This window comes from Triturus cristatus, chromosome 9, assembly GCF_964204655.1.
Source record: "Triturus cristatus chromosome 9, aTriCri1.1, whole genome shotgun sequence".
Classification (NCBI taxonomy): Eukaryota; Metazoa; Chordata; class Amphibia; order Caudata; family Salamandridae; genus Triturus; species Triturus cristatus.
Window position 1 is genome coordinate 2,222,747 of NC_140592.1, and position 26,425 is coordinate 2,249,171.

General features: G+C 46.4%; 1 protein-coding gene across 1 annotated transcript in view; it reads right to left on the reverse strand.

Annotated features, from left to right (window-relative positions):
* The window catches only part of LOC146797218 (uncharacterized), a 445,928-nt gene that overhangs the window by 130,912 nt on the left and 288,591 nt on the right, over positions 1 to 26,425 (reverse strand). The window contains exon 9 of the mRNA XM_085624170.1: positions 892 to 984. Coding sequence (XP_085480296.1) covers positions 892 to 984 — 93 coding nt within the window. The remainder of the gene's footprint in view (positions 1 to 891; positions 985 to 26,425) is intronic.

The window sequence follows — 26,425 nt, forward strand, 5'->3', positions numbered from 1 at the left end:
CGTTTCCAAACCTTTGGAAATAAGGTGACTATTCGGAATCTGATTCCAGTAGATATGCCTTTTTAGGTCTTGCCTAGCCAGCGCGCATGCGCTGGTCTAGGAGAGGGCCTTTAGCAATCAATCTTCACTTTTCAAACACTCGTGCTTGTGGCGGCATCCACCTTGCGTGAGCGAGTAGCGGCGTGCAGGGGACATGTGTTTGTAATTAACGTGGCCACGCCGCTGCTCGCTCCCACAAGGTGGATGCCGCCACAAGCACGAGTGTTTGAAAAGTGAAGATTGATTGCTAAAGGCCCTCTCCTAGACCAGCGCATGCGCGCTGGCTAGGCAAGACCCAAAAAGGCATATCTACTGGAATCAGATTCCGAATAGTCACCTTATTTCCAAAGGTTTGGAAACGGTTAGAATAAATACAAAGATCAGGAATGGAATGCATGCACAAGTAAAGTACTGGGTCTTTTGGCAAATATATTCCAGAGGGTACAAGAGGCATGTACATCCCAGGAACCAGAAGGCCCTCAAATTCAAGATGGATTCAGAGAATAGAAAGGCTGCTTGCAGAATTCTACAGGTGTGAAGATAGAAAGCTTATTTGATTTTAAGAACTCTGTTCTGGCACTCTCAGCCGTGATTTAGAGGTCTTCTGCAACTTTAGGGTTGATTTCAAATTTAGCACCATCATTTGTAGGATTTTCTGCATTGTGCGACACACAGACTGATCATTAAGAATAATTTGACAGTGAACCGTATAACTAGCCACAGAGAAGGGCAAACAACAGTCAACAGCACTAAAAACACCTTTGTGTGAGCACGAGTATTGTTTCTTTAATAATATGCCCATGTTTTAATGTCAGGCTGCCTCTAATAGTTTTGGAACGTTAAAAAGCATACCATGTCTTTTCTCAGATTCCTGGCTATTCAAGGGACACTGATCTTGCTTTTCTTTCGCTCTTAAGGAAGACACCGTGGTAGCAATAAGTGGACCTAAAAAGGAAAAACAAACATTTGCAATTCTTCTAGTTGGTCTCTGTGATAACAACAAATTATTCTGTCTTAAACCACGTGGCATACATTTGTTTACAGACCTAGGGCACCATTTTGCGTTTGAAGGATGAAGAGCACCGCTGGAGATCGGCGGTACTCCTGTCCCACATAACTTGCAGATCATTCGTACTAACTGGATTCAGGCGACACACAAGCATTACACCGGTGAGCCTCCTTGCCCTCTGATAGAAAAACCTCTGACTGGGTGGTCTGTTCGCCAGAGGGTTGCCAGGCCACAGTGACGGTCATCAACCTTGGTCAGAAGGACTTCCAAGTGCTGAGAGAAAGCTTCCTGCATGTCAGGGGTGAAAACTGGACGCCAAGGGTCAGTAGGCTGACCTGGGCAGCTACAGGGACACAAGCTGCTGAAGGCTTTTCTTGGAAGTTACCAGTTACAAGTGAACCCTGACTGGATCCAAAGAAAGCAATACGAACAGAAGAACTGCATATTTTTTGTTTCCCTCTATATAACAGCAGCTTCTGCAGGATGCGCTCACTGGGCACGGTTGACACATGATAGTGTTCCAACTTTATGATCAACTACAGCGTTTGCAATACAGTTCCAGACCTATTCTGCCGAGCACAAGTATGCTACGCCTACAAGCTCTGGAACTTGGTGTGTTTCTGAGCTGGACTGTCCTGCTTTTTAGTTACACTGGACCCTGCATGTTCCTGTGGAATGTGACATACACAGGCAGAAGTTGGAGAATTAATTGTTGGGATTTTCCAGTCAGTAAACTCTAGTCTGTTGTTCCAGCATGCAGAATTTGATGAGGGAGCTGTGCTATGCTCAGCTCATAACCAAGGCCTTACTGAAGGTGTGAGAAGTTGTGATTATAAGGATCACACACCTTCATGCAGAACTGTGGCTGTTACATGAATTGAAAAGGTTACAAAGATTTTTTTAAATGCACAAGGGAAGAAAAAGAGAGCTTCTGCAACAGTGAGAGACATTCTTGCGGCCTGTGGGCCAACCAATAGTCCTCTGTTGCCACTTAGCCACCACACACGCCTGTTTAGCTGCAGCTGGAAATCGCACCCTAAGAGCAGGACTTCTGATGGATGGGAATACCCAATGAGTTGCTTTTCAGCAGCCTTTATTTTACATAGGGTCAAAAACAGATAATGAAAGGTCAAGTAATAGTGGTCGCCCTTCCTCGAGCCAGATGTCTCACTGATCCGATACACAATGTTTAACTCTCCACAGATTTGATTACATTTTATACAATTAATTGAGGATCCGAATCAACACCAGGAGACATGGGAGATTACGGGAGACTACTGTGAGGGAATTGGATGTTAATACTCAGGTATTAGCCACATGGTAACTTGCAATGCAGTTTTTACAATGCATTGCACCTTTACAACATGTTGTTTAACATGATTTACTTTACCACGCAAAACTGCTGGCAAATATTGCTGGAGAAATTCACTGGAAAAAAAACAAAGTTTAACTTGGTGTTATAGTTAAGTGCTGAAATGGGTTCAATCAATCAATCAATCAAGAAATTTGTATAGCGCGCTACTCACCCGGGGGGGTCTCAAGGCGCTTTGGTGGGGGGGGGGCGTCCGCTACTGCTTGAACAGCCAGGTCTTGAGTTGCTTCCTGAAGGAGAGGTGGTCCTGGGTGATCCGGAGGTGGATGGGGAGGGAATTCCAGGTCTTGGCTGCCAGGTAGGAGAAGGATCTTCCTCCCATGGTGGCTCTTCGGATGCGTGGGACGGCGGCGAGGGCGTGGCTGGTCGATCGTAGTTGGCGGGTGGGAGTGTAGAAGGTCAGGCGGTTGTTGAGGTACCTGGGGCCCAGGTCGTGGAGGGCTTTGTGTGCGTGGGTGAGGAGGCGGAACGTGATTCTTTTGTTGACGGGGAGCCAGTGCAGGTCTTTCAGGGGTCCGGAGATGTGGCTGTGGCGGGGGATGTCCAGGATGAGTCGTGCGGAGGCGTTCTGGATGCGTTGGAGTCTTTTCTGCAGTTTGGCTGTGGTTCCGGTGTAGAGGGTGTTTCCGTAGTCCAGTCGGCTGGTGACAAGTGCCTGGTTGACAGTCTTCCTGGTTTCGGTGGGGATCCATCGGAAGATCTTTCGGAGCATGCGAAGGATGTTGAAACATTAAGACGAGACGGCGTTGACTTGTCTGGTCATTGACAGGGAGGAGTCCAGGATGAAGCCCAGGTTGCGTGCATGGTCCGTTGGTTTGGGTGCGCTGCCTAGGGCCGGGGGCCACCAGGAGTCGTCCCAGGCAGATGGTGATGATCCGAGGACGAGGACTTCCGTCTTGTGTGAGTTCAGTTTCAGGCGGCTGTTCTTCATCCACTCGGCTACTTCTCTCATCCCTTCGTGTAGGTTGGTTCTGGCGGTGGCGGGGTCGTTGGTGAGGGAGAGGATCAGCTGGGTATCGTCGGTGTAGGAGATGATGTTGAGGCTGTGTTGGCGTGCGATGGCTGCGAGGGGGCTCATATACACGTTGAAGAGGGTGGGGCTGAGTGATGATCCTTGTGGTACGCCGCAGATGACTTCGGTGGCCTCAGATCTGAACGGGGGGAGGCGGACTCTCTGGGTTCTTCCGGCGAGGAACGAGATGATCCACTCCAGTGCCTTCTCTTGGATTCCGACGTTGCTGAGGCGTTGGACTAGGGTGCGGTGGCAGACAGTATCGAACGCTGCGGAGAGGTCCAGGAGGATGAGGGCCGCTGTTTCCCCGTTGTCGAGAAGGGTTCGGATGTCGTAGGTGGCTGCAATGAGGGCGGTCTCGGTGCTGTGATTGGCTCGGAAGCCGGACTGTGAGTGGTCGAGGGATCCGTTCGTCTCGAGGAAGGCGGCCAGCTGTCTGTTGACGGTCTTCTCGATGACTTTGGCAGGAAACGGGAGGAGCGAGATGGGGCGGTAGTTCTTGAGGTCGGTGGGGTCTGCTGATGGTTTCTTCAGGAGGGCGCTGAGTTTGGCGTGTTTCCTGCTCTCCGGGAAGGTGGCGGTGTTGAAGGAGCAGTTGATGATGTCCCGGAGATGGGGTGGATGACGGAGTCGGCCTTGTTGAAGACGTGGTGAGGGCATGGGTCGGTTGGCGATCCGGAGTGGATGGTGTTCCTCGTGCGGATGGTGTCTTCGGTGTTGACTGGGGTCCAGTCGCGGAGGGTGGTGGTGGGGGGCGTTGGTTCAGTGGTGGGGTGCGTGATCTGTTCGCCGAAGCTGTTGTGTAGGTCTGCGATCTTGCTGTGGAAGAACGTGGCGAGTGAGTCGCAGAGGTCTTGTGAGGGAGTGATGTTGTTGTTTCCGGCGCTGGGGTTGGAGAGCTCTTTGACGATACTGAAGAGCTCCTTGCTGTTGTGTGCGTTGTTGTCTAGACGTTCCTTGAATGCTGTCTTCTTGGTGGTGTGGATCAGCTGGTGGTGTTTGCGGGTGGCGTGCTTGAGGGCGATCATGTTGTCTGTGGTCGGGTTAGAAACGTACGCTTCTAAAATAAAACACCAAAGTTCGCCAGTTGTAGTTCAGTGAACCAACTATAACGTGCACCCCTGCCATGCACAGATAGGCCCTCACATATTACATCACTTACCCACAACCTAATCCAGAATAACAGGATGACCTCCCAAATCACATCACTGATGACATCTTTCAAGCTACTGCTCCTCAAATTACTCTATAAACCACAAGATCATTTTAGCACACAAAGTAGGTACTAAAGGGCCCACAAAGATATATAGCCTAGATTGAATATATGTAGGTGTCCATGTCTGAAATAGGAGTACTGAAAACTGAGCGTATCCGTCGTTTTCAAAATAAAATTGGTGTTTTTGAGACACTATACATAACCAGACAAAACTAGTGCGATGCAAAAGAATTCAACTCAGTTCACATGTTCACGATAAGCAGCGTTTGTTATAACACTTTGAGACATAAATAGCAAGGCATCGTATTAGAATTGTGGGGTCATGTGTTGTAAGTCGTAAACAAATCAGGGTCAAGGGTGTGAAACTATAGACATGGCCTTCACACGTTCTGCGAAAGATAGCAAAGTGTTGACTGTAGACACAAGTAAAAACAAGCTAATTTAGCACTCAAAAGAAAGTTTGTCACAGGGTTTCAGACAATAGAATTTGAATTGAATTGAATTGGTTCATTTCCATACATTAGCCGATAGTAAGGCAGGCTCAAACGGGCCCTATGTACAACCCTGCACAGTTTATAAAACTACCCTACACGTATTCATGAAATGAGCAGCACATTTAATGTGACATGAACTGTCTGTGAATTAACCGTAGATTATATATTCTTCAATAATGTATGTCTCAGAATTTTCAATGATCTTCTGGAAATAAATATCTACACATCTTCACTTAATAAATCTGCAGTTTATTTAGAAATTATCAAAAGCAAAACTGTTTCCATTAATATACTCTCCCTGTCCAGGCTTGGGGGTGGCATTCTGGGAAATACAGTTCTTAAAACAATTATTACTATTGTGTTTGTTTCTGCAATGCTATCAGTTCACGTTAAAGGCTGTTGAAATAGTCACAAGATTGTGACATTTGACTATTGCAAATGTTGTGTTTTTACAGTCATCGTGTTTCTATTCCTTTTTGTATGTGTTTCACGCTCTGATGCATTAGTTCCCAAAGTGGGAAAGAACTGTCCTTGTTTACATAGTTACATCTCATGTTAATAAGGCACATCAGTTTATTCTTTTTCGCAACATATTCGCAAATGCTTAATCTAATTTCATTCAGTGCAAGTCTTTGGATCTTGTATTTCCACACTCCTAATTTTTAGGTCGCACCTAGCGACGCAGCGCATGAGCGGCTTGCCTTGGCGAGATCTATTGTCGTCAGTTTCTTGGCCAAAGGGGGACAGGAGATGTGCACGCGTACGGGTCATGTGTACGCGTGCACATCTCCTGTCCCTCCCTGTCTCCTGCTCGCTGTGCCTGCGCAGACAGGAGATGTGCATGCGGAGACAGCTTCTCATTCCCCTTTGGCAAGGGCGGCCGCGTGTTTATTTTTGCATCGCGCTTTCACTTAAAGTGAAAGCGCGATGCAAATTTAAACAAGCGTCGCAAGCTTGTGCTGCTTTTGCCTCTGCTGTATGGTCCCCCACAGCCGGTCCGCCAGCAGCAGGCACTACGCGCAAGCGCAGCGCCACCTCACTCAAGCCACGGCTGCAGCCTCCTTCTCTGGCTTAATGGCGGCCGCCGTCCCAGACCTCACGGGCCAGCTGCTCACAAGTATTCTCTTGCATTCTTTCTAGCGGCTTGACACTTCACTCGTTTGAAGTGTGCCTTCGCAAGGCAGCTCACGGGTCAGTCGCTCAAAACAACGTGATCTGCCCCTCAAGGATACAGATTGTCAGGTACAAAGAATACTGCCGCCTTCAAGTTCCGAACAACCTGATTGCATGAAGAGAACATAAACACTAAGGTCTAACCAATCCAAATTCAGGCATTCGAGAATAATGACTGTGGAAAGAGCAACTGTCATTTTGTGCGATCTTCGAGCTGTCTGCTGGTGAAGATTGTGGCACCCTTGTAGGTAAAGGGCGTTGGGGGGCTGGAGAAACCGTGGACACTCTGTCCGGTAGAGAGAGCGAGTAGAAAGTAGTTGAAGGATTCGTCTGAAAAGGGGACTTCAAACAAACTTAAAGTGTTTAATAGGGCATGACTTGTAAACGGAAGCACAATTCCATCCGTCTGAAAAGCACTGCCTGCCAGAGAAAGAGTAGTCTTGAGAGGGCTCTCTCTAAGAGATCTCCCACAAGAACGTCTCTTGCCAAGAGACGTCTTATCAGATCTTCCATCAGAAGACATGGCCAGAGAAGGTGCAGCTTGAGGGCTGACAACAGTGATGGCATCCGAGAGCCTTACAGCAGCGAGTGTACCTGTGAATGCACAATGGCGGATGACAGTAGCGGGTGTAGCTGGTGGACTGATAACATACACTGCAGTATGGTGACTGACAGCAGGGATTGTAGTCTGAGGTCTGACAATATGGACTCTACCGACAGGCCTGAAACCGTAAGGTCGAACAGTGGTGAGCACAGCATGGGGCATGACAGTAGGGTCTTGTGTGTGGCGCCTAATAGCGAGCTCAGCAAGGGTGCTGACAAAAATGGTTGTAGCACGAGGCATGGTGGCCATTCCAGCGTCAGCAGGCCTAACAACACTATCATTGCCAATAGGTCTGAAATCGGTGCCATTATCTGTAGTGGTGGTAGGAAGAGACCTGACAACAGTGGCTACAACTGCCTGTCTGATGAAAACAACTTACTGAAATGCCTGGCAATAGTGACTGTAGCTACAGTGGCTCTCGTAGGACACTTGACGACACTACACGAGGAGCTAGGTCTTACAAAACGGATTCTATGGGGAGCCCTGCCAATATCGGCTGTGGCTGGAAGCCTGAGAAAAACAAAGCCATAGAGTGGTCTGAATGCAACGTGTGCAGCGAGAGCAGCAACAGCCCTGGCAGGAGTGAGCGCAGCACGAGGCCTTACAGCAGCAAATACCCTAATGGGACTGAGCATAGTGAACATTGTGAGAAGGCAGCCAACATTGAGTGCACTGTGAGACTCAGCCATAATGATTCGAAAGGTAAAACTGACACCAAGGACACTGAGGGGAGTCTCAATAGAAGCGACCACAAGGAATGTGCTGACAACAGTGACTCTAGCGGACAATGTGACAACCGCAGCGCTATAGAGGGGGCGGAGAAGAGGGGTTCTAGCAGGAGGGCTGACATTAATGATCACAGCCAGAGGCCTGGCACCACTGACTGTAGTGAGAGTGGGGGCAGTAAAGATCACTGCCAGAGGCCTAACGCCACTGACTGTATCGAAAGGCCGGACTGCAATGTCTTATACTGAAGGCCTGAAAGCACTGTCCGTGCCAGGTGTCACGATGACAGTTACTCCAGGAGGAACCACAACAATGACTCTACTGGTTGGGCTGATGACAGCGACTCCAGCGATAAACAGGACAAGAATGGCACTAGTGGTAGACCTAATGATAGGAGCTGTAGCACAATACAAGATAAGAATGACTCCAGCGGTAGACCAGGCAATGAAGACTCCAGTGAGGAACAAGACATAAATGACTATAACTGTAGGCCGAACAACAGTTACCCCAGCGACAAAGATAACAAGAATGACTAGGCTTAATGACAGAGGATCTATTGAAATGCAGGATAACAATGACTCTAGTAATAGGCGTAATAACAGGGGCTGTAAATAAAAATTGTAAATGAGATGCAATTAGACAGAGTTGTTGCAAAGGCTCATAAATCAGTGGGAGACCGGTCACATGGTTAAAGACATTGCCATTTACAATCCTAATATCTCTAACTCAAGCAAACGCGAGACCTTTTGCATTTCCAATGCTTGTTTCTTTTCGTGCAAATCCAATTTATGAACTGATATATAAATCACACAATGATAAGAGTTATATTCAAATAAACAATCAAAAACAGCAACTCACACAATGCATTATTCTGGGACAGGAAGAGTAAATTAATGAAAACATTAGAAGTGACCGTGCACTGGTCGAAACAAGTACATGATTTTATATTCTGTCATAAGAAGAAATAAATAACTTGAGCACTAACTCTCTGTGTGCTGCTTAAGTTCTTTTATATATTCACTGGAAAAAAAAACAAAGGTTACAGGGATATTATAGCTAGGCTCACATTTCACTCGTACAAAACCATCGAAATTCAGCAGTTATAGTTACCTGAACTAAGTACACCTTACGCCCCCGCAATGCACTGCTTATGACCTCAGACATTACATCACTCATGACATAGTCAGTGACCTCACCGATGACCTTATCCAGTGAGCGTGTTTTGTAAAAGATTCTGAGAGTAAGAAACATATACTAAATTACTATTCTTTTTGTAATTCTGAGTGACACGGTTTCTCATATATGTCATCTGCACAGCACCGTGACACTATCAGTGTGGGAGTGGGTGTCTGATTGGCTGTTTTGGTGTAAGTGGGTGTGTGAGTGGCTGTATGGGTGAACATGTTGGTGTGTGATTAGCTGTATGGGGGGTCGTGAGTGACTGAGTGGCTGTATGGGTTGGCGAGTGAGAGTGGCTGTATCGGTGACTGATGGTTGAGTGAGAGGCTCAATGAGTGGATGAGTGTGTGAAAGCGCATGAATGGATAAGTGAGCAGCTGTTTGACTGGGTGTATGGATAAGTGAGTGGGTGTGTGAATGACTGTTTTCACAGTATTTGTGTGAGTGGCTGTATAGATGAGTGAGTGGGAGCGTGAGTAACTGTACTGACGTGTGAATGGGTATGTGCGAGAAACTGGGAGCTTGAAGTCCGCCCCACACTTTTTGATGCAAGTTTGACTGAGGTGTACTGGGTCCCTGCTAACCAGGTTCCCAGTACCAATGTTCTTTTCTTGAAACTGTACCACAATTGGCACAACTTCAGCAAACCCTGTAAGTCACTAGAAAATAGTACTCCTGGCACCTAGGGCATTGGGATTGAAGAGGGTCCACTAAGGCTGCAGCACAAATTGTGCCACTATAGGGACCCCTCACCTTGACCATGCAAACTAGAGTCAAAGAGTCAAAGAACTTTATTTGCATAATTAATTAAAACTATTACAAAATACACATAGTGAATACAATTATAATAAGTAAAATCCCTTTTTTTCCATTTTAAAAGGTAATTTATACTGGAAATAAATAATTAGTCTTACTATCAGAAGATGTACTTATAATGTCCAGAATTTAAGAGAGGAGTTTCATTACTTCTTCGAAGAATTTAACTCCACGGCAAGCTAAAATAATCGAGGAGCCACTTAGCCAACAAGTGACTGCCTGTCTGCAAGATCGAATATTAAGCACCTTTAAAATTTGTTTCAAAAATTGGCGTCTCTGTTTTATCAGGGCCGGGCATATACAGAAAAGATGATCCAAGGTTTCTGTATAATACCCGCAGAGACGGCATTGTTTCGTCTGGTGCGGAGGTTTCCAAGACGGTAATAGGTCTTTTGAGACATGCATCCCCATCCTATAAGCAATAAATACGTTTTTAAGATGGGCATTGAAGTGGGAAGCTAGGTAGGGCAAAGGTTTTGAGGGTCTGAAAGAGTTCATGATTGTCCAACCATGCCGACGTTTTGCCAATGTCTCTTTGTCTTCCATAAAAGATTTCTTTTTGGCCGCCGCATTAGCTAGTTTACTAAACAGTGCCTTTTCAGACCCAGATTTCCAGACTGAATCCAACTCATGCAAACTACTATTGCAGGCTGTGTGTCTTGGAACAGGGAAAACCGAAGAGGCAACATGGCACACAGCCCTGTGTGCCTTGCTCCCATACACTGCATGAGGTATAGGACTGGAAAATTAGGAGGTAGGTCCCCATTCAGCCAGCACAACCCCTAAGGTTGGGCTGGTGATGTGACGCCCACTTTTCATTTGCCTCGAACTTGGTATGTGAGGTAATTAGCCAATTAGGGTCATGGTGGTGCCACTTTCCACAGGAGGTGGTCACTCAGAGGGTGTAGATACCCTAATGTAGGTAGCCAATTGGCTACTACCTGTTGCCCCCTTTAACGCCCCTAAATTTAGTATTTAGGTGGCATCCTTGGACACTGAACCGAGATTCAACAGATACAAAGAAGAAAAGGACAAAGAGGAGCCGCTGAGCCGTGGACTGAAGCCCTCTGTAGAAAACGGGCGCCAAACCCTACCTGTTGCCTTAAGGACTCGACAAATCATGGTGTGCTGTCTCATCCTGCAACTGTGAGGCCTCCAAGAACCCCAAAGCTCCTCTAGTCTTCTACAAATCACCAAAGAACTCCCTTGGAGTGGAGATACTGCTCCCCTGCAGCCGCAGGCAACGAACTGCAGAATCCAGGTTTACCAACTTGCTGCTCCCCCCGGAGACTCCAAAGCAGCGCATGAACCAAAAGTGGTACATCTGCTCCGAAAGTTCAGATCTGTCTCCCCACCAAGTTTGGGGACAACAAGACCCACCGAAGCTGTGCCGCGCCAATACCAGGATACCAGACCCTCTGCAGCATTCACTGAGACACAGAGTACAAATCAGATTTCAACTCCCCAGGAAGCAAGCACCCACTGTGGGACGTCGAGACCCACTTCATGAGTGGCTCAGCTGTCATGGAATCGCCTCTTCAAGCTGCCTGCTCCTGAATGCGAGTATATCTTGACATGCGTTGCCAGGCTGACCTATATGCTCTGCACCCAGCCTGGGTACCGACAAACAAGATGTGCTCTCGCTGTCCCGAGGCCCTTGCGACCTGCTCCCTTGAGTGGGACCTCTCGGACTTACCTTTAAGTCCTCTTGTATTGTGTGTTTTCAGGCGGCCCCTTTTTCACAGCACAACAGCTACCAACTACCGCAGCACCCTGCTCCCGGCCAAATCTGGGACGCTCCCGAGAAACCGCTGGTGTAACATTGGGTCTGTCCTGGCTACCTACTTAAAGTCCAAAGGTGAACCTTGAAATCCAACTTTGTAATTTTATATGCGCTATTCTCCCATTAACTTCAATTGGGCATAATTGCGCAACAAAGTAATTCATTTTGCGCACTTGAAAAATTCATAACCTACAAAGAATTACTTGGTCGGATTTATTCTCGAGTGTGTGTCTCATTTATTGACTCTGCTTAGCACTACCCTCTGATAAGCCTAACTATATATTTTTTTCTCTCTCTCTCTCTCTCTCTCTCTCTCTCTCTCTCTCAAATACGAATCTGGGCCTTGCTGCACTGTCTGCAAAGTGTACTTCATTTTAGCACACTATATGGAGAAACAGCATCTTAAAGTATGTAAGTAGTTTTGTGGATGGGTGAATGGATGTGTGAGTGGCTGTATCAGTGAGGAGTAGCTCTTTTATTAGCTGTATGGCTTATTGAGTGGCTATATGGGTGAGTGAATGGGTATGTGAGTGACTGTGTGGGTGTGTTAGTGGCTGAATGGGTGTGAGTAGCTGTGTAGGAGTGGTTTTGTGTGAGTAGCTGTATGGGACTGAGTGGCTGTATAGGTGAGTGAGTGGTTGTGCGAGTGGCTGTATGAGTGAATGTGTGTCAGTTGTACAGGTCTTTCAATGGGTATGTGAGTGGGTGTGGAAGAGGGTGTATGAGAGGTTGTATGGGTGTGTGAGTGGGTCTGTGGATGATGTAATCAGTGATGTCATCAATGATATCATCAGCGATGTTACTGACCAAATCATCAGTGATGTAATATGTGCGGTCCTAAGCAGTGCATTGCGGGGGCATACGTTATAGTTAGCTTAGGTAACTATAACTGCTGAATTTCAATGGTTTTGTATGAGTGAAATCTGAACCTAACTATAACGTCCCTGTAGCCTTTGTTTTTTTCACTGAATTTCAAAGTTTTTAAACATTGTATTTCCTAACTGTAACATGTAACCTATGAGAATGGGTGTGTGAGTGACTGTATAGGTAGGTGAGTGGGTGTATGAGTGAGAGGGTATGTGTGTGTGTCTGAGTGGGTCTGTGAGTGGTTACGCATCAGAGAGGGTCCGTAAGTGTCTGAGTAGATCTGTGAGGGGGTGTGTTTGTGAGTGGGTGTGTGTGTAGATACATCAGTGGGCCTATGAAAGGGAACATGAGTGTCTGAGTGGGTTTCTGAGGGGGTGGATGAGTGTCTGAGTGGGTCTCTGATAGCGTGCAAGAGTGAGTGGATCTATGAGTGGGTCTGTGAGTGTGTTTCTGAGTGGGTGTGTAAGTCTGAGTGGGTCTGTGTGTAGGTACATGCGGGTATGCGTGAGTCTATGAATGGGTGCGCAGTAAAAAAAAAAAAAAGTAGGGAGTACACGAGAGCAGGTCCTCATGTCAGCTACCCCGGTGAGGGTTCTCCTGTAGTCCGCTACTCTCCGCTGTCTTAGGTTTTGTGCCTCCTCTGCTTATTTTCTCCTAGTTTTTCTGCCTCTTCTTTACTCGCTCCTGTCATCCAAGTTGTTTCTTTCTGCTTGCTCCTGACCTGTATTCTATATCTTGCTGCTCTTTTCTGACCTCCATTTCGCTTCTTGCTGCTGATTTCTAACCTATATTTTGCCTCTTACTGCTCATTCTGCCCATTATTTTGCCTCTTTCTGCACGCTCCTGACCTTTATTCTGCCTCCTTCTGCTAGTTTCTGACCTTTATTTTGCCCCTTTGTGCTCCTTTCTGACATTTATTTTGCCTATTTCTCCTTTATTCTGCCTCCTTCTGCTAATTTTTCACCTTTATTTTGCTGCTTTCTACTAATTTCTGACCTTTCTCTTGCTTCTTTCTGATCTCTATTTTTCTCATACTGCTCGTTTTAGACCTTTATTTTGCCTCCTTCTGCTAGTTTGACCTTTTCCCGGCCTCTTTATGCCTATTGCCGACCTTTATTCTCCTTCTTTCTGACCTTTATTCTGCTGCCTTGTGCTTGTTTCTGGTTTCCATTTTGCCTCTTACTGCCCATTTCTGATCTTTATTTTGCCTCTTTCTGTTCATTTCTGACGTCTCTTGCCTCTTTCTGCTGGTTTCTGCCCTTTATTTTGCCTCTTTCTGCTAATTTCTGACCTTTCTCTTGCCTCTTTCCGCTTGCTGCTGCCGTTATTCTGCCTCTTTCTGCAGTTCTCACCTATATCTTGCTTCTTTCTGTTTTAATTCTGCCTCTTTCTGCTCCCTTCTATCCATTCCTCTGGGACCACTGGAAGAGCCTCAAGATGCCCACGATCCCAGCCAGCTTCCCACCTCCTGCGGGATATGGCATTGCTGCTGCACGCAGGGAGCTGCTGGAAATGAAGCTCCCTGTGTGGAGGAGCAATACTTTATGCTCTATCCCTGCCCACGTCTGCGGGTAGGGAAAATGATTAAACCTCCGCTTCCAGCACTTTGACAGCTCCCGCCCACTGAAACATTTTTTTCTATATTTATTTATTTAGAGAGAGAGACAGACATACACACCTTAAAAAACAGAAATGATAAAGGTATGGGACTTGTTAAATACACTACTACAAACATTGTAAACAAATAAAAAGTATACAAACATATTAATAAACTTATCTGAAAAGCTGTGAGGTAAGCGTTCTTCCGATGTAGTGGCGGCAATGTATTAACTTCTGATTTACTGACCTGTAATGAAGTGATCTGGGCTACAACCTTTGGTCTTGCCTACTTGTGCTGATCGGGTCCAAGGTGTTGTTGTTGCTGCTGGGCGTTTGGCTGTTTCGTGGACCAGGAGGCTGCTAGCAGTGTTCTACTGTGTAGGGTGGTGGGGGAAGGGGAGCGACTGGGTTGGGGGTTCGATGCCTGGCATGGATGTGGGGGCAAGGTGAAAAAGTTGTTTTGGGGGGATGCGCAACATGGGAGTGGAACGGATAGATACTTTTAGGTGGTGGAGCATGCTATGGGTTGTGATCTTTGGGGCACCTTCTCAAACCCCATGAGGCCGCTTGGATCCATTTCAAGCACTCTTAATAACTTGTTTTTCCCTGCGGATGACGCACAAAAATCCAGACGACATGGACATATAAGCTCTGGTTGCCCCAGCACATCGGAAACACTCTAATACTTGTAAGTAAATTGAAGTCACTGTAATTTTGAACTGTATCTACCATAATTTATCTGACAGAACTAGTGCTGTTATGCCAAGGAGAGACTCCCCTGAGAGTGGAGCTTCCCTTCGGAAGTGCAACAATTTGTGGCTCTGCTGGTTTCGCCCTCTTTTCCCACAAGACATTTTTTTTTTTTTTTAAATACCGTCCAAGCATCCAACACAGCGCATCTATGCCATCGTGCTGGGAATTAGTATCGCCACAACAGAGCTCCACACTATAAAACAACAAACATAGAACCATTCAGAACAGGGGTCTCCAACCTTTTGTGTAATAAGAGTTATTTGTGTTCGGTGAAGATCATTGAGAGCTACTAATACTAGTTTTGAAATAGTCACCACATCAGACAAGATGACATTAGTGTCCGCCATATTTAAAATTCCTAGCAGCGATTACTCCATGCATCAGATATGATCGACAGCAGTAATGTAAAAAAGACGTTTGTCAGTTTGAAATGCCACTTCATGAATACAACAAAGCAACCACAGGTGCAATGCCTCTGGCAGTCAAGTAAAGATAAAAGAAACGCCTCCCCACATGATTTATTACTCAAAATTCAGCTTTATAAATATTTTGGAGATTCAGCTATTTTTCTCCAAACATCAGCAAAGAATTCGGAAAATACACACATTTTTGTGTTGAATACACAATTTTGCCATACATACATGTGTTCAACCAAGACAAAGGTTCCTGTTTGTGGGCTGGGATGGATGCAGGAGAGCGAATTACAGGCAGCTGGAGAGCTACCAGTAGTTCACGAGCTACTCGTTGCAGAACCGGATTCAGAACAACACAATCCTTTATGGGTTCCGGAGTAGCGTGCTACTCGCCAAAAAAAGCGCTTTAACACCCCATCAGGGGAAACAAGCGCTATATAAATGCATACTTTGTTCCCTCCGCTATCCTTCTGAATCCAAATAACTGACTAACCTATCCACCGCTCAAATTACTTTCATATTTCACTATACTAACTCAACACTAATCCTTTATGGGTTTCGAAGTAGCGTACTACTCTCCCGAAAAAGTAAGCGCTATATAAATGCAATTACAATACAACAGTATGCAATCTACCTGATGCTTCAAACACCAACCAATCAAAAGCCAGAGTACAGAATCCTTACCAGACCTAATCAGTCCAGAAGGGCCAGTGTACAGATATCATAGCTCATCAACAGCACTAGACCTCCAGTCAATGCACTCACACATGCTGTGCAATGGAGAAGATGGCAACGGACAAGCTAATTATCTCTTACTGCAACTAGCCAGATCTACAGCGACACCAGTGAACTCTTAAAGATCAAGTTAGTGATTAATAAAACAACCCCATTGCAAACAGTAACAACCACAAATACAATACAAATATTTCTGCTCATTAACCCAACCAAACTCTGGCCGAACTTGAAATCAAGGCCAGAGTATCCTGTACACCACTGGTCTGCATGGCCATATGAACGGCAGATGGTGGGATATAGGAATGTGTCTAAGAGAACAATGATATTGAGCGCGAGGAAGGCACCCGTCCTTCGACTGCGGAGCCTTGCTAGCCAACAAATCTAGGCTCTCCGATGAGTCCAGTTCCCAGCGCAGGGTTTCTGTGTCCGCTCCACACTATGGTGTGTTTTTCGGCGTTAAACTGTCTCTCAACAAATCTAAAATGTAAAATGACAATTAAACCTCATCTCTTCCTTCAGCGCATCCCTTCTGCTGTCCTGCGGCACTTCCCTAATTCAGACGTCAGCCCTTCATGCTCACTGCTTTTCCCTGATCCTTTTATTATTTGTGTTGTATTACCGTCTGTCATTTCTGTTCACTAGGCATGTATTTGTGATTTTATTTTCATTATGTTTAATTGTACTTGTAAGACGGTGCAGCAGCCTCCCACTCAGAGTTAGGAAACGCTTTTATCGTTTTTTAAAATGATGTCAATACCTAGCGAGATCAAGGCCTGGTGAATTTCTTTCATCACGTTCCTGTAAAGTTCCTTCTGCCAGTCCTGCAGAAGTTTCCATTCCTGTTCGGAGAAGTAGGCTGTGGCATTGTGGGAGGAAGGCTGGACCTGGAACAGAAAGATAAATCGCTTAGGACCGCCCCCCAGTTTGGGAAATAGAGTATTTGTCCCGAATTATCACTACACCACCCCCTTCAATGCCATTGTCGTCTATTAATAGACATTTACAACTTACACAAGTTTTCATCAACTTGAAATGAGAGGTCTGACGGTGACTACCAAGAGGAAGGCCTTTGTGGCTTTTGCTGCCCTGTGCGACTGAATGCGTACGAAACACTCAAACTGGGAAAAATCCACATAATAATGTTGCCAGCACTTACATGAGCGTGCACCTGGGTCAGCTTGTACACACCCTGAAATAAATATTAGTTTCAGTCCCCCTCCGCTGGACGCCACTTTGGATGCACAATCACGAGCCAGGTATAACTGAAATGCAGATGAATAAGACTGGACACAGAGGTTCTGGGTGGACGTATACCTGACAATATCTACGTAATGTTTACTCTTTTACAGAAAAAAAAGGTTATCTGGAAGACATCTGAGAAATATTCGGATCCAAGCACAATGGGGATGTCAGACGTAAAGAGATGCTAAAAATACTGAAAGCATGTGTCCTGACAAAAGCTGTATCCATATGTAAGAAAGCACATGCAGCCATCACATGGAACAAGAGCAGACGTTCATCACCGCAGTAGCATCAGGTGAAGGTACTGCGGTCCACCCCATGGGGCGGAGGCCTGGCACTTTTCTGTGACCTCTCAACAATCATAAGCCTCATACGAACACTATCCAAAATGGGGCAGAGGAGCTAAGACAGACCAGCAGTGATCTTAGGAGTAAGAGGGGCACCTCAGGCACAAGGACTGAGGGAATCCATTTGTCACCAAGTGCCTGCACACCTAGGGCCCCTGGCAGGGAGTGCTTAAAGTTCCTGTGTGAAAAGGGGAACCACTGCAGTTTGCAGTTCTAGGCTGCGGTGAACTTCCGTGTCCTCGCAGACGAGAATCACTTTAGCAAAATCTCTGCTACCTCTGGGTCCATTTCAGCATGGCCTATGGGGTTATGGTCCTTGATGGCTGGCCATCCTGAGGATATTATTTTAAGCCAACCGTGGATCGAGCAGGGCTCTGTGGTCCTGCTGGGGCAACCAGGAGTTAGGGTAAATGGGGGGGGGGGGGGGCTTACGTCAGCGCCAGGTAGGTCCAATCTCCCTTGGGCCCCACATAGTACTGGAAGGTGTCAGTTTATAATCCATCCAGGAACCCCCGTCCTATTTGCAGCTGCACATGTTCCGGTCAGGGAATGAACAAGCATTTACAATGCAATGGTCTCGGCATTGGTAAAGTTAGAGCTATTGGCATTGCTCATGACATTATTTTTGTTTATGTTTTTGTTTTTAAAACATTTAAAGAAACGGCATTGTCATGAGCAATGCCAATAGCTCTAACTTTACCAATGCCGAGACCATTGCATTGTAAATGCTTGTTAAATCTCGGATTGAGACTGCGCAAGCCCAGCCTTCGAGCCGAGACCTAAAAACAGGCACTAAATCGCAAACATGGATTAACTTAACTTTTTGCACTCATAGTTCGAAAATCAGTTAGTGCTTTTACCAGTAGAGTTAAGGACCATGATATAGGTCCCGCTGTTTCAATGCTAATTTTTCATTACTACTGGGTTTATGACCTCCCCTGCCACGGACTTGCTTAGACCTCTGCCTTCTTCACGTCTGGGCCCCATTTATCACTTGCTGATTCGATCTGTGAAATGCATGTTCCACGAACTTCATATAGAAAGATGCCTTACTTAAAATAAAAACAACAACAAAACACGAGCTCAGCATAATAAAAAACAGTGGTCGGGAATGCTGTGAACCCTCTCTTCAAGTATGGAAACGACCGGTGGCGTTGTTTCAATGTTTGGAATCGAAGTTTAAAATTCGTTGCACGCATAGGAATCTTTCCAAATATCTTCATGGCTAATTAGCGCTTTATAAATTCAATTTCAATATCACTAGGTGCTTTGTACCCGTGGGCTCTGACGACGGATTAAGCCTTCCCGGTTGCCTCGGTGTGTGACACATACCAAGACGTAAGATCTGCCCGCCCCATGCCCTAGGCCATTGCTCCTGGAAGAAAAGGGTGAAAGGTGAAGAGCACCACCGCCCCTCCTCCCCTCTCTAGCCCCTGCTGGCTCGGTGGAGCCGGAGCTCTGCTGCTGCATTGTCCAGACAGAAGGCTCTTTACTTCGGAGCGCCTGGGAATAGCTCGGGAGGGGCTCGGAAGGAGCGGCGTGTGGGGGAGGGTATACCTCCATGATGTTTGGAGGAAATGGCTCATCCCCTCCTGCCCGGGAGCACTGGGACCCAGATGCTATCGGCCTCTCACAATGCCTCCCTCCCCCGCCAGCTTCCTGTGCAGCCAGAGGTGTGTGCAGAGGTGATAAGTGGCCTGGCAGATGTGCCGGTGGAGGCTGCACCCGGCGCTGGCCGGCTGGAAAGTACCAGGGGGTGCCATAGAAACAGTATCAGGCGGCTCAGCTCGCATGTGTGCAGTGTGCAGTTACGCAGACGTGTCCTTCCCCAGGCTTACCAGTGGAAGCGGCTTTCCTGGAAGAAGACAGCGCACACCTCGTGGTTTGCATTAATTCAAGCCCGCCGCTTCCGTGCCCACGTGTGCACCTTTCATTTAGAAGCTGGCAGCTGCCACTCTGTTGTTCCCCCTGGACCGCACCAGCCCGCTATGGCATGCATGGAAAGCACAATATTTGTAGTGCGATCGTTATAACTCACAATAATTAAACGAAGGTGTATCAGTTATGTATGTAGTAAGAATTCTGAAGTGCATAAAAAAAACCAAGGCAGAGCAAAAGGCACACCACCGCCTTTCTCCGAGGAAGAGCAGAAATGCCTCGGAGAAAGGCAGCGGCATTTTCGGATTCGGGAGCGTGTTTGTCTTTTCTCTCCTCCAGCCATTGGCTGGAGGAGAGAATGAGACTTCTTGCAAAAAACACGCCCCCCCGATCCGAAAAGGACGGGGCCTAATCGGAATGACTGACCTCTTCTCCAATGGCTGGCCAGCATTCAAGAGGCCAGCCAATGGAGAACAGGGGAGAAGAGGGGCGGGTTCAAGCCCCTCTTCTCCAAGTCATTAAATCTCGGAGCTAGACTGCGCAAGCACAGCTTTCGCAGCCGAGACCTAAAAAGGAGGGCCAAATTGTAAAGGGGTTGTCCATACCTTTCTACTACACACTGCAGCACACAACCCAGGGAAGAATGAAGCAAGGAAAGAGGAGGAGCGGATATTCTCTTTTAAAGAGGGTTTTTGTCTCCCCACCCCTCACGAATCATATGAGAATGTCACAATTCAACAGGCCTGGGAAAGTTCCCTGGCATTCTTCTAAACCACATCCCTGTCTGGGAGGCTCATACACACACAGTCTTGTATACAGTAATGTACAAAAGGCAAACTAACTGCCATCTCTTCCCCATGCATACACAGCAAATACACGAGCCAACCATGTCTGACCGGATGGAGGGAAGGTTCCTCCTGAAAGAAGCCGGCAGGCATGTTTGAAACTGCCAGGCCAGCAGACACCGCTCGCACCTGAAGACAGAAGTAAAAAGCCTATTCCTACTCCAGTCGCTTCCTGCAACCGTTGCCACTCTTTCCGAGTCTGATGGGATGGCAGTAGTAAGGCAGTACATTCACATTATTTCAGTTGACAATAACCATAAAGGTTCACAGAAATACATCACAGAAAGAAGAATTAGTACATATCCACAAAAAAAGAAGATTAAAAATATTGTTTTGCACAGCCAAATAAACTGTATAAAGCTCACACTGGTCAACAAAGACCTAAGCTCACCGCGAGTACCTAAGAAGTCTTAGCGGTTGTGCTCCGAAGTTTTGTTAAATATAAATCTAAAAATCAGCCTATACTATGAGCTGATATAATATCATACTAAGCTCTTTAAGGTAGAAGGTTTAGTGTGTCCTTGTGTTAGGTGTAGGCAGTCATAAACTGTCAGAGACACTCTTTTGCATTTGCTTAAGACACCAGATTATTTCAGAAGTACAATCTATAAAATCATAACACAGTCTCGGTTGACCTGTGTTGTTGCTAAGCCTGGAAACCAATTCAGTACCTAAAGATTGTTATAAATGTACAGTACAAGAATCGTCTGTGTCCCACTGAAACCTGTGGTGTTCCTAATCTACAATGTGCACTTCTGAGGGAAGCGGTGCTCTGGACTGTGAGATGTTCAGTGTTCTGATTCATGTTGTCAGCAATGGGTTATATGGGGAGGCACAAGCTGCACTTAAGGTGAACAGCATCTAATAAACAGAGTACACGGAGTGCAATGAAAAACGTCTCCTATGCGCTCGGGCAAGATGGCCGCGGACGGGCTGGGCTGAACAGTCGCTGTTTCATACCTCTCCCAGTGGTAGTAATCTAGTGCCCTGAGACATGTACTGGTGACGGTAATACTTCCCCCCAATGGCTTTGATCAGTTTCTGGCACACAAATCTGCTGGCGCCGACTCAATATTCAACTAAAGCGTTGAAATTACCTGTGACACTTAAGCGGACTTGGCTGAAGGTAGCCTTTGAGAGGGCTTGGAGAACCTGGGAGAGCACACTGAAAACGCTGAGTATCCTGACACTGCGTTGCAATCGACCTCACAAGATGCCTCCGCGTCCTGTCAAGATGGACAAAACGAAGGAGAAACACAAGGAGATTCGCCAGCTCGAGAAAACTCCTTTGGAGGAACTAGCTATGGAGACGCCGCTGACCTCAAGGGATCTGGGAGCGATTCGGAAGACAGCGGCAACACAAAGGCCTAAGAAGGCTGAGTCACGGAGGGGAGAAAAATCTGCCGCAAATACTTCCACGGGCTCAGCCAGCCGGGCAGATGGAGCCGCCGATGCGAAGACTTCAAGATTAACACAGCAGGAGGATGGAGTCGAGAAGAAGTCGGGGCAAGGAAGGGGTGAGGAAAAAAGCAGAGCGACCCCCCTCAGGCAACCTACTTTATCAGAAGTCTTCTCCACACAATCCGCTGCAAGTCGTAGCGAAACCGGCAGAGAGGAAACCAGCGGCAGCCTCAGCCTTAGCGTCCTCGAGGACGCGGGAAGCGCGTCAAACACAGACGCCCGGGTTGCTCAGCAACAGTTGGACCAGCAGGCCAGCAACACCGCTGGAATCCCGAAGCAGCCTGCACCGCAATCTGGTTCGCTATTGACATTCGAGAGCACTGAGAGCACTGAGGACCCCCAGGCAAGCAAAACTAGCTCACTGGCGAAACAGGGTGCAAACGCAGAGATGATGGAGGCAATTTTGTTGCTTGAGGCGGAGCTAGGAGCCCCTAAGGCCCTTGAATCAGTACAAAAGACTAAGGGACTCAGGCCCGCAGTGGATAAATATATCAACCCAGCGGGGGAGGCAGGACGGCTTGGGTACTGTGAGCCGGTGTTGACAGAGAAAAGCAGTATTGGTGAGGCAGATGGGGAGAAATTCTTTTCTCTAAATGAAGATTCGGACTCTCTCTCTTTGCAGCATAGCGAGGCGAGCATAAAGGAGAGTACAGAGGGAGAAGAGGAGATGGTAATATCAGGGGAGGATGAGCTGACGGATTCCAGCTCGACAGGGGGCGACTGCAACGATGTATGTATAGGAAACAACTCAACCTTAAGAAAAAGGCAGATTAAATTAAAGCCAAGCAGCCAACAGGCTGGGCTCATGGGAAGCACTGGGAGAGGATTAGCATGGGATTACCTGGGAACTTCCCAAACATATCAGGAGGAGGAACCCGCCGGTTCACCGAGTCAAAGCATACCCTCCAGCATCTTGCTTAATACGCTTAAGCAGATGCAGGCGGAAGCTAGGGTTGCAAATCGGAAAGCAAGACAAGATGCAAAAAAAATACAAGTCTCACTTAGAAAAACAAATAAGCTCTATGAAGATCTGGTCGGCAGAGTGGCGGAGGTGGAGGAGCGCACGAATAAACTTGAAGATGACTTTGGAAATTGGCAGACCTCTAGAATGGAGCAAGTAAAAGTCGCAGAAGACTTGCAATGGAAGCTGGAGGATTTAGAAAACCGCGGAGGGGATTGAAGGACAGGATATAAGGCGCTTCATTGTCAATTTACTAAAAGGGGCTTTCCCAGAGTCTCAGTGGCAGTGGGATAACGAGATTCAGAGAGTGCACAGGTTTCCTTTTACGCTAAAAGGGGGCTCCGTGGCAGAGGGGGGTAGGAAGGCCTCCTTTCCGCGAGCGATCTTAGTCTATTTTGGCAATTACCTTATTAGACAGGAAATCATTGAGAAAGCTAGACCTATAAGTAAGAGATCATTTGAAGGCATCTCCTTTTTCGCAAGACCGGACTTCTGCCATGTTACCGTTGAACGGAGGTGGAGGATGAGGCAGTTGATCCCGAAATTCCAGGAGTTAGGCTCAGAGGCTTACTTAATGTTTCCTGCAAAATTGAAAACGATCACTCAGGGAAGAGTTAAGATGTTCTTCTCCGAGATTAAGGCTCAGCAGTATCTAGATGAGGTGAAAAAATAATAGGCGCAGGGAGGGAAGGTACTTTACTACTTTGTTGGGGGACAGAAATCTTTGCGGTAAAACAGGGGGGGCGCTAGATGATTGAAGATGGAAATATAGTGTCTGTGATAAAGGAGGGAGAGGGGTGTGACTTTAGCGACTTTAGCAGCCCGAAACCGGCTACATATAGGTCTGACCGACCTATTTGCCTGTGTAGGGGAGGGTGGGGGTCAAGGGGAAGGTGGGGAGGGCATTTGGACGGGGGGGGGGTCACTGGGGGGTCCAACAGGGGTAAAATTTTGTGTTTTTTTCGGTTTAATAATGCACATTTTTATGCACAGATTTGCTAATTCTTTATTGATGCTCATGATCATGTCTATGCTCATGCTTAATATTTGGTTGATCAGATGTAAGAATTTCAACGACCTCCTGTAATGCCATGTAAGATTGCCTCGATTAATGTGTGTGGTTTGAACAATCAAGCGAAGAGAGCGAATGTAGCAGGGTTGCTAAGAACTTTGAAATTGGATTTAGTCTGTCTTCAAGAAACCCATATTCAAGCATCACAGATTTACTTGTTAAAACAGCTCAATTTCGATGTATTAGCTGCTAGCAAACAGGGGACTAGAACTAGGGGGGTTGCAATATTAGGGAGGAAACACGAGGTGGTGATACACCGAAAAAAGGAGGATCAATGGGGGAGATGGGCTATTGTCGAACTGAGTATAAAAGGGGCTAAATTTACAGTAGGTACAATATATGGCTCCACTGAAGACGACCCAGATGTCTGGCAGTTCATGGATTTGGAATTAGCACATTGGCCGGAGCCCATTGTGCTATGTGGGGATTTTAACATCCATGATCATACGAGCTCCTTCACAGAACCTGGGGGGAGCTATGTAGGGAGGAAGAGGAAGACATTTAAAGCACTGGCTAGTATGGCTCAACATAACTCCCTTGTGGACCCATGGATTAAGCTACATCCCTTTGTGGATGGTAGTACTTATTTTTCGGCTCCACATAAAATTTTAGTGAGATTGGATTATTTTTTGGTGTCTAGTTCTATTATTTCCCACACAAAAATAGAAAAACAGCCCAGAATCCTTTCTGATCATAGTCCTCTTGTCTTAACATTAAATACTAGGGATATAAAAGCTAATAAGCCCCAGTGGACGTTTGAGCGTACATTATTAAGCGATAGGGCATATCAGAAGCATATGAAATCTTGGATATTGTTTTTTTGGGATATTAACAGAGGTACTGCGCCCCCGGGGGTGGTATGGGATTGTTTTAAGGCGGGAGTGAGGGGAGAAACCATGAGCTACGTATTGGCTAAACAAAAAAAAGACCGAAGACATTTAGAAGATATAAGACAAGGACTGCTTGCTGCAGAGGAAAATCTTGCTAGAGCTATAATGCAAGGCCTACCACTCGAACCCTTCTTGATCAATTTAACTGCCCTCAAAGGGGATGCTACCGAGGGGATTAGCGCGAAAGCAGCTGAAAAATATATGGGGCATAAACAAGATTCTTATGAATTAAGTGAGAGGATCGGGCACTTTTTGGCTGTCAGAACTAGGCAAAGAACTGCTATGGCAGATATTAAGGAAATTCAGGATAGCCAGGGGAATTTAGTTTCAGACCCCGATCTTATCCGGGAGGTATTTCGGGAATTTTATGCTAAATTATATACTTGTGAGGAAGGGAGTATTCTAACAGAGGAAGAGGTGGATAGTTATTTAGGAGATATCCTAGCTCCCTCTTTGTCTGTACAACATAAAGCTGGGCTTGATGCTCCTTTCCATTTGGATGAGTTTAAGAACGCGATCAAGTGCCTCCCTTCAGGGAAAGCGGCAGGGCCAGACCAAATTCCGGTAGAATTTTATAAAGTTTTCCAAGACAGCTTAGGCGAGGATATGTTTAATATCATGCTATTAACACAACAAGGGGGCTCTCCTCCCGAGTCTTGGGGAGCGGCGGACATCATAGTTATCCCAAAAAAAGGTAAACCTCCGACACTCCCGGGCTCATATAGACCCATAACTCTTATGAATGCCGATATTAAACTCTACTCTAAAATGCTGGCAACAAGGTTAGCAGGCGATATAGAGCAGTTGGTAAGCGTATCCCAGCACGGCTTCATACCAGGCAAGGGAACTACTCAGCACGTTAGGACACTCATAACGGTGTTTGACGCCGCGGAATCCCTGGGCGACCCTGCGGCAGCGCTGTTGTTGGATGCCGAGAAGGCTTTCGACAGGGTTGCCTGGGGCTTCCTGTGGGCAGTTTTGAGATGGAGCGGTATTGGGGAAGGCTTCATAACAGCTGTCCGAGCCTTATACCAATGCCCAATAGCTAAAATCAGGGTAAATAGAGGATATTCAGAACCAATTGCAATTTCTAGGGGGACGAGACAAGGCTGTCCCTCATCCCCATTACTATTTGCGTTATTTTTGGAGCCTTTTTTGCGGAAACTGGACAGAAATAGAGAGATTTTACCAATTGTTTTAAACGGTCGGTCAATTAAAATCTTGGCGTACGCAGACGACGTTGCGATACTTACTCCGAATCCAGACTTAGCTATTACAGAGATTGAAAGGGAAGCTAATAAGTTTGGTAAAATATCAGGCTACAAGCTAAATAGATCTAAGACGCAGATAGTTCTGAATGAAGCCATTTCTTACACTGACTCCAGGGTGACTACCTCGGCGACATACTTAGGGATAGTAATATCTGCAAAATTAGATACCCTTGTAGAGAACAATATAGCCCCTCTCCTTGAGAAAGTAAAAACAGATCTAAATAGGATTAACAACTTACATCTTTCTCTAGTAGGCTGTACCAACGTGTTAAAAATGAGTATATTGCCGAAGTTCCTGTATTTATTTAGAACAATTCCGTTAATTTTTGAAACCAAATGGTTTAATATATTGGAGGGCATTCTCAACAAGTTTATATGGGCACATGGGAAAACTCGTAGGGCATATAAATTTATGACATTGCCGAGAGACAGAAGGGGGTGGGGAGCCCCGGATTTTAGACTATACTATCTGGCAACTGCCCTTCAATATATGCAAGGTTTAATCGGAGGAGGGGGGATGCTTCAAAGAATAACTTCCGAATCTACAGATATATACGCAATTTTGTTAGGACAAGATGCAGAAAATTGTTTGTTATGTTTTACTGATTTTGGGTACCTCAGAAGGAAGCAATTTAAGACACTAAATGCGGCCTTAAATGTATGGAAGA